This window comes from Narcine bancroftii, chromosome 12, assembly GCF_036971445.1.
Source record: "Narcine bancroftii isolate sNarBan1 chromosome 12, sNarBan1.hap1, whole genome shotgun sequence".
NCBI lineage: Eukaryota > Metazoa > Chordata > Chondrichthyes > Torpediniformes > Narcinidae > Narcine > Narcine bancroftii.
This window is the reverse complement of record NC_091480.1, coordinates 4,458,580-4,471,803: the sequence shown is the minus strand read 5'-3', so window position 1 is coordinate 4,471,803 and position 13,224 is coordinate 4,458,580. Positions and strand designations below refer to the sequence as shown.

Here is a 13,224-nt window from a genome sequence, read left to right as displayed (position 1 = left end):
CAATGTTTGTCTTGATGAAGGGTTTTGGCCCAAAATATCAACCATTCTTTCTATTCCCACTGATGCTGTTGGACCTGCTGAGCTCCTCCCAGCAGATTGTGTGTTGCTCCCATTTCCAGCTTCAGCAGTCTCCCATGCATCTCTAGTGTGAAAGACTCCGTTTCTTTGAGACAGTGTCTTGAGGAAAGCACAATTACTATGGCAATGCAGTTTCAGTTCCCTGAACTTCCGACCTGATGTGTTTTACTCTCCATCTGGCTCCTACATACCTAGTTATTGGAGAACAAGTATTTTACAGAGATGCACTCATCCCTCAGAAACATCCCAACAACAGAACAAACCTTTGGCAGCAAAATGGGCATACTTAGAGGGAATTACCTTCGACTGACTAGTCAGATCATATCTAAGTGACAAACATGACAACCAATTGCAAAACCTACCACTATTTCCTGAAGTTGGGGAGGGAGGTGGAGTAGCAGCCGTAACACTGTTTTTATCCCAAATGGTCTCTAAAATACCTGCAAAGAAAAATATGATTGAGAAATTCTAACCCTTGCATGTAGAGTTTACTTATGAATATTAACTAGAACAAAATCTTATCCCTGAACTTCAGGGGATGTCCTACAGTATGCAGAAACTTACAACAGTAATAAGATTAACAACATTATAGGGGACTGCTAATGTGCCCCATTATCCTCCAACTTGGCTACAACTAGGAGGAAACAGTACTTTCTTTCACACATTCTTATTCAATAGCAACTTGTACGGTCTCCACCGCAATAATCCAGACCTTGATTTAATCTACATATCTTTTATACAAGGGGAGGCCCAGTTTTGTAATGTAAATTGTGTGCCTTTTTACAATTTCAATAGCTCAAAAAGCAGAGATGGTTATTTAAGGACACACATCCAACAGCAACATTCACCTGCAGTTATATTCCTCAAATGGAAACAGCTTTATGCAACTCACTTATCCTATTCTTAGCATTTACTGGAATTGATAAGCAGAAAGTAGCAAACAGTAATCAAACCTTTACATTTTGCCAAATTAGTCTTTCACAAAAGGCCTGCTAAATCTCCTATTAATGTCTACTAGTGTAGATCATGTTGTCCACATCTTTGTTGAACTGAATAACCATTGGTTGTCAAGTGGATCAGTACAAATGCACACACATCCAGTGGCGGCGAAAACTCCAAATGGGAAGCTCTCACCACATCAATATTTGGGGCATTGCCTTTATAAAGGCCCATTTAGATTCAAGCACTCAGTAGAACTTTGCAAAATAAGTTTATTGAATATGAGAGAAAACCACACAATTGATCTCCATGTAGATTGAAGTATGCTGAATTTGAAAACAAAATCTTACTTATATTAAAGTCCAAAATGAACAACCATATAACAAATATAGCACAGAAACAGGCCAGTTCAGACCTTCTATGCTGAACACATTCTCCCTCGTCCCACCCACCACATAACCTTCCATAGCCCTCTCGTCCATATACCTGTCCTCGTCCATATACCTGTCCAACTTTTCCTTAATATTAAAATCAAACCCGCATCTACCACTTTGGCCAGAAGTTAATTCCACACTCCCACCACCCTCTGAGTGAAGAAATTCTTCCTCATGTTTCCCTTAAACTTTTTCCCCTTCAATCTCAATCCATGTTTGAATCTCCCACTCTCAATGGAAAAAGCCTATCCACATTCACTCTATCTGTTCCCCTCATAATTTTAAATACCTCTATCAAATCACCCCACAGTCTTCTACGCTCCAGGTAGTAAAGTCCTAGCCTGTTTATCCTTTCCCTATATTTCAAACCCTAAAACCCAAGCAACATTCTTGTAAATCTTCTCTGCACTCTCTCTATTTTGTTGATGTCTTTCCTATAATTCAGCGACCAAAACTGCACACAATATTCCTATTTTGGCCTTACCAATGCCCTATACAACTTGAAAGTATTCAATATTCTAATTCATGAAGGCCAATATACCAAAAACTTTATTCACCACTCTATCTGCATGTAACTTCACTTGCAGACAATTATGTACCAGAATTCCTAAATCCCTTTGTTCCACTGCACTCCTCAATTTTCTACCATTTAACATACACAACCTTTGTTGATTATTCCTACCAAAATATAGCTCCTCACATTTCTCAGCATTAAACTTCATCTGCCATCATCTTTCAGTCCACTCCTCTAACTGGCCTACTCCCACTGCAAGCTTTGAAAACCTTCCTTGTTATCCACAACGTCATCAATCTTAGTATCATCTGCATACTTACTAATCCAATTTACCACCCTATCATCTAGATCATTAATCTTCTTTCTTTCTTCTTTGGCTTGGCTTCGAGGACGAAGATTTATGGAGGGGTAATGTCCACGTCAGCTGCAGGCTCGTTTGTGGCTGACAAGTCCGATGCGGGACAGGCAGACATGGTTGCAAGGGAAAATTGGTTGGTTGGGGTTGGGTGTTGGGTTTTTCCTCCTTTGTCTTTTGACAGTGAGGTGGGCTCTGCGGTCTTCTTCAAAGGAGGTTGCTGCCTGCCGAACTGTGAGGCCCCAAGATGCACGGTTTGAGGTGATATCAGCCCACTGGTGATGGTCAATGTGGCAGTCCTTGTACCTCTTCTTTGGCGCACCTCTGTCACGGTGGCCAGTGGAGAGCTCGCCATACAACACGATCTTGGGAAGGCAATGGTCCTCCATTCTGGAGACGTGACCAACCCAGCGCAGTTTGATCTTCAGCAGCGTGGATTCGATGCTGTCGGCCTCTGCCATCTCGAGTACTTCGATGTTAGGGATGAAGTCGCTCCAATGAATGTTGAGGATGGAGCGGAGACAACGCTGGTGGAAGCGTTCTAGGAGCCGTAGGTGATGCCGGTAAAGGACCCATGATTCGGAGCCGAACAGAAGTGTGGGTATGACAATGGCTCTGTATATGCTAATCTTTGTGAGGTTTTTCAGTTGGTTGTTTTTCCAGACTCTTTTGTGTAGTCTTCCAAAGGTGCTATTTGCCTTGGCGAGTCTGTTGTCTATCTCGTTGTCGATCCTTGCATCTGATGAAATGGTGCAGCCGAGATAGGTAAACTGGTTGACCGTTTTGAGTTTTGTGTGCCCGATGGAGATGTGGGGGGGCTGGTAGTCATGGTGGGGAGCTGGTTGATGGAGGACCTCAGTTTTCTTTAGGCTGACTTCCAGGCCAAACATTAATATATATACTACAAACAACAATGGACGCAGTATCCTTGAGGGACTCCAACGAGGGACAAATTGACAAACAATTTTCCATCACTACTCTCCCATCCAACCATTGTTGCACCCATTTCACTACTTCAATATTAATACCTAATGATTGAACCTTCCTAATCTCTTATGTGGAACTTTGTCAAAGGCCTTACTAAAGCCTATGTAGACAACATCCTTAGCCTTCCCTTTGTCAACCTTCTTTGTAACCTCCTCGATAAACTCTATAAGTTTTCTTAAACATGATCTACCATGTACAAAGCCATATTGACTACTCCAAATCAGTCCATGGTTATCAAAATAATTGTAAATTTCATCCCTAAGAACACTTTCCATTAATTTACTACTACCGATGTCAGATGCACAGGCCTCTAATTACCAGGTTTACTTTTAGAGCCTTTTTTAAACAGTGGATCAACATGAGCCACCCTCCAATTCTCCAGCACCTCCCCCGTGGCTAATGACATTTTAAATATTTCTGACAGAACTCGTTATTTCTACACTAACCTTCCACAAGATCCTTGGGAACACCTTCTCAGGATCCAGAGATATATCCATCTTTATTTTCTTTAAAATAGTCAATATTTCCTCTTCATTAATCTGTATATTATCCATGACCTCACTACCAGATTTCCTTACTTCACCTGGCTCAATATTCCTTTCCTTGGTGAATACTGAAGAAAATAAATAATTAAACATTTCCCCATCTCTTCTGACTTCTCACAAATCCTTCTCCTCTGATCCTGACTATTCTTTTACTTTTAATGTACTTGTAGAAACCTTTTGGATTTATTTTTACTTTGCCTGCCAAAGCAGCCTCATATCTCCTTTTAGACTTTCTAATTTCTTTCCTATTTTTATTTTAAATACACACTTTCTATCCCTCAAGCACCCTATTCATTGCTATCTTTACCTATTATACAAATCCCTCTTCCTCTGAACCAAATTCACAATATTCCTTGAAATCCAAGGCTCCCTATATTTTCTAACCTTTTCTTTAATCCTCACAGGGACACACCAACTCTGTACTCTCAAAATTTCCCCTTTGAATATTCTCCATTTATCTGTTACATCCTTCCCAGAAAATAAATGATCCCAATCCACACCTCCAAATCCTTTCACACTGCCTCGAAATTAGTCTTGCTCCAATCAAGAATTTCAACCTTGGGCCCAGCCCTATCCTTCTCATAATTAACCTAAAACTAATTGTATTATAATCACTAGATCCAAAATGTTCCCCAACACAAACCTTTGTCACCTGATTTATTTCGTTCCCTAATAGGAGATCCAATACAGCCCTCTCTCTAGTCAGTTCTACTATATATTCATTTAGAGAACTTTCCTGAACACATTTGACAAACTCCAACCCATCGTGCCCTTTTACAGTATGGGCATACCAGTCAATGTGCGGAAAATTAAAATCTCCAACAATCACCACCTTATGCCCTTCAGCCAACCACATCTATGCCGATCATGTCTTTCTATACTCATTCCACTTGCCTGCATCAACTCCATATCCATCAATACATAGAACAGTAAAACACACAAGAGGGCCTTAGGACCACAATGTCTCCATTGAACATACTTTGTTCATTCAAGTATCTGTCCAGATACCTCTTAAATGTGTTTGTCTGTGCCTTCACCACTTCCTCTGACAACTATGCTTTGTGCAGAAAAATATACCCCTCAGATCCCCTTTAAATCTCTTCTTCACCCCCCCCCCCATCACCTTAAACCTAAGCCCCTAGTTTTAGACAACCCACCATGGGAAGCAGACTCTAGCTGTTTAACCCTCATCTCTCATTGTTCTATATCTTTGCCTTCTCAGTCTCCTTTGTCCAGGAAAAATATCCAAACTCTAAGGTGCAGCTTTCCAATCCAGGTAACATTCTTGTGAACATTTTCTGCGTTTAATCAAATCTACAGTGTATCATACAACTTGCCATGAAACGTCCCAACTCTTGCACTCATGGTCTCTGCTGATTAAAGCAAGTATACCATATACATTCTTCACCACCCTGCCTCATGTGAAATGGTCACCAATTTAGTTCAGGAAAAAATAGATACAGCAAAAAAAAACAATCATAAAACTATGGCTGATCTGCATTCATCCTCTCCCGACATTCTTCAATCACTTGTGCTCCTAATGCCAGCATCAAATAGAGTCAATAGCAAGCATGCTGTACACCTTCTTTACCATTGTGTCTAGGGACTTCACCCAAAAATCCTTCTGTACACCAGTGCTCCCAAGGGTCCTGTCATTAGCTGTACAATTTCCCCTTGCATTTGACATGCCACTCACTTGTCCATATTAAACTTAATCTGCCATTTGTCTGGCCATTTCTATAACTAATCCATATTTGACTATTTTTGACAACCCTCTGCAATGTCTACAACTATTCCAATCTTTGTATCATTTGCAAATTTACAAATCCCCAATCCACTTTTTGATCCAAATTGTTTACAGGTCCTACTGTAGAGCAGAATTGTTGTTCTTTTGCATTTAAACATTCTTTCCAACCAAAATGGGTGAATTCAGTTTTGCCACTTCATATTCCACCTGCATTTTGCCTATTAACATTCTTCCACCAAATGCAGCCTGTCCCCTTCTGTATACCGTATTTGCCTATTAACATTCCTCCACCAAATGCAGCCTGTCCCCTTCTGTATACCGTATTTGCCTATTAACATTCCTCCACCAAATGCAGGCTGTTCACTTCTGTATACCGTATTTGCCTATTAACATTCCTCCACCAAATGCAGGCTGTTCACTTCTGTATAATGAATTTGCCTATTAACATTCCTCCACCAAATGCAGGCTGTCCCCTTCTGTATACCGTATTTGCCTATTAACATTCTTCCACCAAATATAGGCTGTCCCCTTCTGTATACCGTATTTGCCTATTAATATTCCTCCACCAAATGCAGGCTGTCCCCTTCTGTATACCGTATTTGCCTATTAACATTCCTCCACCAAATGCAGGCTGTCCCCTTCTGTATACTGTATTTGCATCAGCAGTAAACTTGTCAAGGATAAACAAGGTCCCTTTACCCCAGATCATCAAAAACAGATAAGAATCATAAAAATTAGAGGAATCATGCACGATTATTTATGTCCCTATCAGTTACACTTTGCAACAGAAAAATTAACCTTAATTTTTACCGTTTACCAACTAATCTGCTATTGATGCTAATATATTACCCACAATACCATGAGCTCTCAACCTGTTTCATAATATTAAATGGTGCCCAACCAAATGCCCTTAAGAAATCCAAATGCACATTTATTCACACAAATAATTACATTGTCACAAACCTTTCATGAACTCTTTCATATCATTATTTGACAGTTTGCCTTATCATTTTGTAGATTTCCCAGCACTATTGCCTAATAATAGATTACAGCATTTTCCAAGTGGCAAAATGTTTGACTCGTCTTTAACTGCCTCCTGCTTTTTTCTCTCCATTTTCAAAAGGACACTAAATTTGTAGTTATCCAAATGTGCTGGAAATTTCCAGAATTATGGGCACTTTGGAAGATCATCCAGTATAAGACTCTATGATACAGTCATCAGGACAAGTGGACTTGTTGGCCCTTGACCCTATTATTTTGTCAGACAGTGAGTGTTCAGGGACACTGTAGTTGGGTACCAACTAAGACCTCAATGATGGAGCAGGCGGATGAAGTTACTCTGAACTCAACGACTGTGAAGGCGGACGAAGGCTGCAATAAATCCATTAGCTCCAATCATCGTGGTTTTCATGCCATGGAATTGGTTGGTTGATTTGTGAAGTATCATGTGCTTCTTGGAGTGAAGCATCAAGTACATGTTAAACAAATACATGCACAGGCGTCTTCGCTCTATTGGCTCTTAAATAGATCAACAGAACAAAGTCCATAATTCTCGACCTCGAGCGATAGCCATGACGACAAGATGGGTAAGTGATGAGCGGGCACAAACATGGCCCAAATATCTTGTTTCTGTGCTTGATGACAAAATATTCATTACTGACTATGACTAAGAAGACAATTCAGCTCATGGCATCACGTTATTTCCCTATATCTGGCACTGTCCTGTAGTGCTCTATATTACATAACTTGTTCCTTTTCAAGTGCTCATCTCTATTAATACTTGTTCAAAATCCAAGACATTTCCTTAGTAACCATTATTACTTCCCCACATCATCCACTAAGACTGATGATTACCTGGTTTCTTTCTTTTTTAAATTGCTACAACTATGACTCTTGCTAGTTCATTGAATCGACTTGCCCTCAATCTTCTCACCATTCAATGCACTGAGATCTCCTCAACATGCCATTGAGGAACTTTGTTCTAACCTGCTAATTCAAAGATTTGCTAAGAGACGTGCATTGTCCACAAACACCTCACTGCTTTACACAATGAATTTATTTTGTAGAGATACAGCAGCAAGAAGAAATACCAGTTAGGGTTTTTGTTTGGACTAATTATTTTATTGCATGGAGTAAAGTGGACTACTTAGTAAACAAGTCACTGAAGGTACATGGTTCCACCCCTATAAAGAACTAAAAATTGCAAGATTTGAAATGTGAAATTGCAAGATTTGAAAGGTGCAATTCTCAACTTTTATACATTTTCTGTACCTACATAGAAATTATATTTTTCAAACCTACGACGTCCTCTAGACTCTCTTAAGCATTTCATGATCAATGTCTTTATACCAAAATCTAAGGAACAGTTCTGAGGTGAATGAACAGTGATGGATTCTGCTGTGAAGGCAGTGAGGAACATTGGCGACGATTTCAGGAGAACAATAGTCTTTAGCATTAGTGCTTCTGGATGCTCCATTTCTGATGAAACAAGTTGATGTAGCTTTAGTTTCATGTCCCATAAAAAACTTGGCACCTCCAACAACATTCTTAAGTAATGCAACAAAGGCTAGCCAAATGCGTTCTAATTGGAATTTTGATCCTATCAACTCCAAAGCCAAAGTACTACCAACCAAGCCAAGTTAGTACAATGCCAGACTGAATACACAAAATTAAGGGAGGCAAGTCATGGAAGGGGAAGTTCAAAGAAAAACACTCGCAAATACAACATATTTTTCATGACGTTTCTCAAATGATATGTGAACTGTCCAATATAATTGCCTGCTTGCTTTGAAAAATAGTCAGCTCCTTGCAAAATGGAGTGGTTTGCACTGATAGTTTTTGATGCCAGATCAGTTACATCCATGACTTTGGTTGCTCAAAAGCAGAGTATATAACAACAATCATCTGGCCAATAAATTCTGTTCTTGATAAAGCAACTGAAAATTAACCCAACTGTCCCGTGCTTTAGCTATAGCTTTGAATCCAATTTCTCAAAGAGTGACCAGTCTGTGTCTTGTGGCTCAGTATCTGCTGTGTATCAAACACTGCCACTATGGAGAATTTCTAGCCATTTGCTTATTGATCCTACCCAGTGCTGGTTTTTGAAGTGGAAATCGATCCAAGTCTCATTGTTTTGCTCTTTCCTCTTATTTATTACCGTATTGACTTTTTATAAATGTAATCCAGTTTTTTTTCAAATGGTTAATAATCTCATTCCAAATGATTTTAGTGATTCATCCCATGTTCTAGTTACTAGCTTGAATGATTAAAATACCAGCCCCTATGGTTCAAACAATATCCTACCCTCACCATCCTACAGCAAGTAAAAGGAATTTGCCAGGGTTTACCTACTACCTCCACTCTTTTACCGACCTGTGAGAAGACCCAGTACTGTTGGCACTTGATCCAGCAGCAACTTTCGGAGTTCCTCCTTCCGTGCCACACTGAGGTCCTCTCGTGGACACGCCAACTCCTCCGAGGTAGTCTTCAACATGATTAGACCTAAAGGCGTGGTGGAAGGAGCCTGGATCAACTGAAATGGGAAATTATTTTAGTTTGAGGGAGATGATGATAAATGGCCAACATTTCAAGGCTTGAACAATAGTAATAGCTGGAAATTATTCACTCAGCATAATACAATGCTTACTTCTCATTCGATCACACCCTCTTCTTTCAAATTGAAGGGTACTGAAAGCAACCGTTAACTTCATCAGCTAAAACTAAACATTTCCTCAATCGAACAGTGGCTAACCATGATAGGAAACACCGGTTTCAACTGATGTCTGATTCAGTGAGATAGATAATATTGGAGTAGGAAAGCATTGAACATGTCAAGTGAAGTCTTGCTTCTGTCCAAGGGCAAGGCAGACTAACCTCACCTCTTTTGAGAGACTCACACAATTGACAGAAATGTACAAGTCTTGACTATTACAATCAAACATTGCCCCATTGGCGAAAAAAAAAATCAGAATATAAGGCTATCCCCTCAATTAGGCCATTTAGGAGCGAAAGAAGGAAGTACTTTCTTGCAAGTTCCCACGCAGTCTATAGCAAAACACAAAATAATTGTTGCCACTATAACTGGTCAATACAACAGATGAAGCCAAAGCTTCAAGAGGATTTCACTTGTTCACATTACCTGCAATGTGCTGGAGAAAAAGTCATGGTAAAACATTGGCCAGTCCTGCCGACCAATATCCACAATGACTTTGCATAACTTGTTGCGGATGAAATATGGCATTGTCTTGTGGTGCGCCAACAGAAGCTTGGGTAGGCAGCTTCGAATCTCCATTTTGTCCTGAGAAGGAACTCCCAGCCACATCTTATTAATCAGGTTCTGGATGGGAAGAAGCAATAGGATTTAAAATATAAAGTCGATATAAAATACAGGTTTGAACATGACCCAACATTAAAATGATGCATTTATCAACAATTATTACGACAGAGCAGCATTAATGGCAAGTTCTGTGGTCTCCAGTCTCATTTGAGGGACCAAGGTGCTTTTATGTAGAACAATATGGGAACAGGCCACTTGGTCCATGTATTATGTATCTATTGGAGAGTCTCTCTCACCCCATCCCCTTTCCTTCAACACCTCACTCTTTCCCTCCCTTCTTTCAGAGAGCTATCCTTTCCCTCTATCACTCCTCAGCTTTTTTTCTCTTCTACCCTTGCACCTGCATCCATCTATGACCTTTTACTGGTAAGAAGTAAAAGACGGAAGTCTGCAGACACTGTGGTTGAAATAAAACCACAATGCTGGAGAAACTCAGCAAGTCAAACAATGTCCTTTACATATCAAAGATAAAGGTACATAACCAATATTTCAGGCTTAAGCCCTGTGTGACCTGCTGAGTTTTCCCAGCATTGTGTTTTTACCTCTTACTTGCTAGCCTTTGCTTCTCCACCTGCCCATTCCTCCCCCACCATTTTATTTAGACACCTGCCTATTTTTGCTTATACCTGCTAAAGTGTCAGGCCCAAAACATTGGTTCTCCTTTTCCTTCCTAAGAATGCTGTGCGACCTGCTGAGTTTCTCCAGCACATTTAGGCACTGCACTTGACCCCAGCATCAGCAGACTTTCTTGTTTAACTTCTCTCAAATTCTACTCTTGTATCGACATCCATTACTCCCCTTGGTAAAGTATTTCTTCACTGTAAAAAATTTTGCCTTGGGAAAATATTCTGTCTGTTATCCCATGTCTCTCCACTTCTAAAAGGTCTCCCCTTGGCTCCTAAATGGCACCTTGGTGTCCTATTGGCCAGAGAAAACAGCACATTTGCCCAACTCTCCCCATAACTTATACCTATGAAATTATACCAATGCTTTATATAGCTGCAACATGACTTCCTTACTTTTCTACTCAATGCCCCAGCCAATGAACCCAAACATACACCATCTTTACCATCCTATCTAATTACATGGCCACTTTTAATGAGCTATGGACCTGAACATCAGTTTTCATTGCACATTAGTGCTTTAAGAGTCCTGCCATTGACTGTGGTGAAACACAGAAGTCTTCAGATGTTGTAATTGTAGTAAAATCACACAGTAAATGCAGGAGGAACTCAGCCTGTCTCACAGCAACCATAGGAATTAAAGACATATTACCAACATTTTGGGCTTGAGCCCTTATTTCGATATATAAACAAACAGCAGACAGGCATCTGAATTAAAGACTGGGGAGAGAAAGGGGAAGAATGGGAGGTTGAAGAGTCCAGATCAACAGACAAAAGGTGTTAATTGGATATGATCAGAGGAAAGGTGAGAAAATCTACGAAAGAAGACAGAGGGAAAAGAGGAGGGAGGGGTGGGTGGGGGGGGGGAGAGCGAGAAAATTAGAGGAAATGAGACAGGGGAAGAAGATGGGGGGTGGTTTAAATAGAAACTGGATGTCGATGCTAATGCCATCTGTTTGAAGGGTGCCCAGACGAAAGATGAGGTGTTGACCTTTTGTCTCCTTTCACAGAGCCAAAATCAATTCTCACTTTTCTTCTTGTATCAAATTAACACCTTTTGTTTGTTGGTTTGGTCTCCTCCCCCTCTAATTCTTCCCCCTTTCTCTCCCCAGTTTTAATTCAGATGACTGCCTGCATTTAGTTTATACCTTGAAGAAGGGCTCGGGCCCAAAACATCAGTAATATATCTTTACTTCCTATGGATGCTGTGAAACCAGCCGAGTTCCTCCAGCATTTAATGTGTTTTTACTGCTATTAACTGTATATGCTCCCCTTGGATTTGACCTTCCAGAGTACAGCACATCATAATGTCCAGATTAAACTCCATCTGTCATGTCTCTGCCCATACCTGTAAATGTTCGAGAACAAGTTGTATTCTTTGATAGTCCTCTACATCTTTACTCACCTCAAACACTGTCAAGTTGTACATCATAACATACTCATTGCGCGTGTTGGATAAGAAGTAAATACAGTGCTGCCATGCTCCAATCTGTTGTGCAAAATTGTTTAACAACTGCTCTGTGGGACAAAGGATATTTATAGTGAGGCAAGTAGTTGACAAGTTGAAAACAGCATATACACCCACAATACAAGAGCTTACCTAAAGGTTTGGTGCCCCATTAACAGTTTGGAGTCCCATTAATGGATATACCAGGTTGATAAATGTAGACAGTTCACAAAATTTAAAAGAATTTGAAACAAGTAAACAGAAGACAATACCTGGTTAATTATAAAAAGCAGTTAATGAAGTATAGATAAGAATGCAGAGGTAAACAAGAAGATTTACTTTCTATGAATGCTGCATGACTTCCCGAGTTTTTCCAGCCTTTTTGTGTTCTGCAGACATTGTAGACTAGAGTGGTTACATGGATGAACAACACCATCACCTCTTAAGATAACACTTGGGAATAAAATGCATTTTCCAAACATTTACCTTTTCCTCATCATTCTATTTTTCTCAATTCTTCCCTCTGTCCCAAAATCACAAAGTTTCCTCACTGACTGCTCCTCCAGGTTTCAGGAGCTGTGATGCAATCAAACCACTTGCTGCCCTACTAGGTTACCCTGATTTCTCTAAAGTAATTTAAAAACCATAAAATGCAGAGATGGGAAATAGGATATTAAACAGTAAATACTGGAAATACTCTGCAGCGCAGGCAGCCTGAATAGCGAAAAACTCTGTTAATTATTTCATATTAATGCTGTTTGATCAGAACCAATACATTTAGATAGAATCCTACACCCATTTTTCTTGGTCTACCTGTTGTTAAATCTCTCCCACTCATGATAGACCTTCCAGTCTGTTCTTTCCTCCTTTTTATCTGCTGAGAACACTACATTGACAACAGAAACATTGGATGAAAAACAAACATCTCAAACATGAACAGTATTACTCTCCACCAATCTTGTCCAACCCCAATCTTTCACACCCTAAACTTGCTTTATAAGCAGCGGACTTCAGTGGACCCTTTTGTGACAAATCGTGAAAAGAACCGGTGAAGAAATCATAATCTCACAGAGTAATGTCAGGTCTCTATTCACATTAGCCATTTGTTAACATCACAAGTCTAGTTCAAGACCTCAGTAGCAGAAGAGATATAACCGCTGTCAGACAGGAAAGAACTCACCAACCAAAACAGGCAAATAGATAATAAAAAAAATAAATC

The 13,224-nt window shown here is 40.0% G+C and overlaps 1 protein-coding gene across 17 annotated transcripts in view; it reads right to left on the bottom strand.

Moving 5' to 3' along the window:
- The window catches only part of xpo6 (exportin 6), a 291,971-nt gene that overhangs the window by 58,991 nt on the left and 219,756 nt on the right, over positions 1-13,224 (bottom strand). For 16 of the 17 annotated variants that reach the window (XM_069905286.1, XM_069905287.1, XM_069905285.1 and 13 more), the window contains 4 exons: positions 11,964-12,076; positions 9,738-9,935; positions 8,972-9,131; positions 441-518 (listed from right to left, as the gene is read on the bottom strand). In XM_069905286.1, coding sequence (XP_069761387.1) covers positions 441-518; positions 8,972-9,131; positions 9,738-9,935; positions 11,964-12,076 — 549 coding nt within the window. The remainder of the gene's footprint in view (positions 1-440; positions 519-8,971; positions 9,132-9,737; positions 9,936-11,963; positions 12,077-13,224) is intronic. The other variant, XM_069905295.1, reaches the window with a different exon arrangement.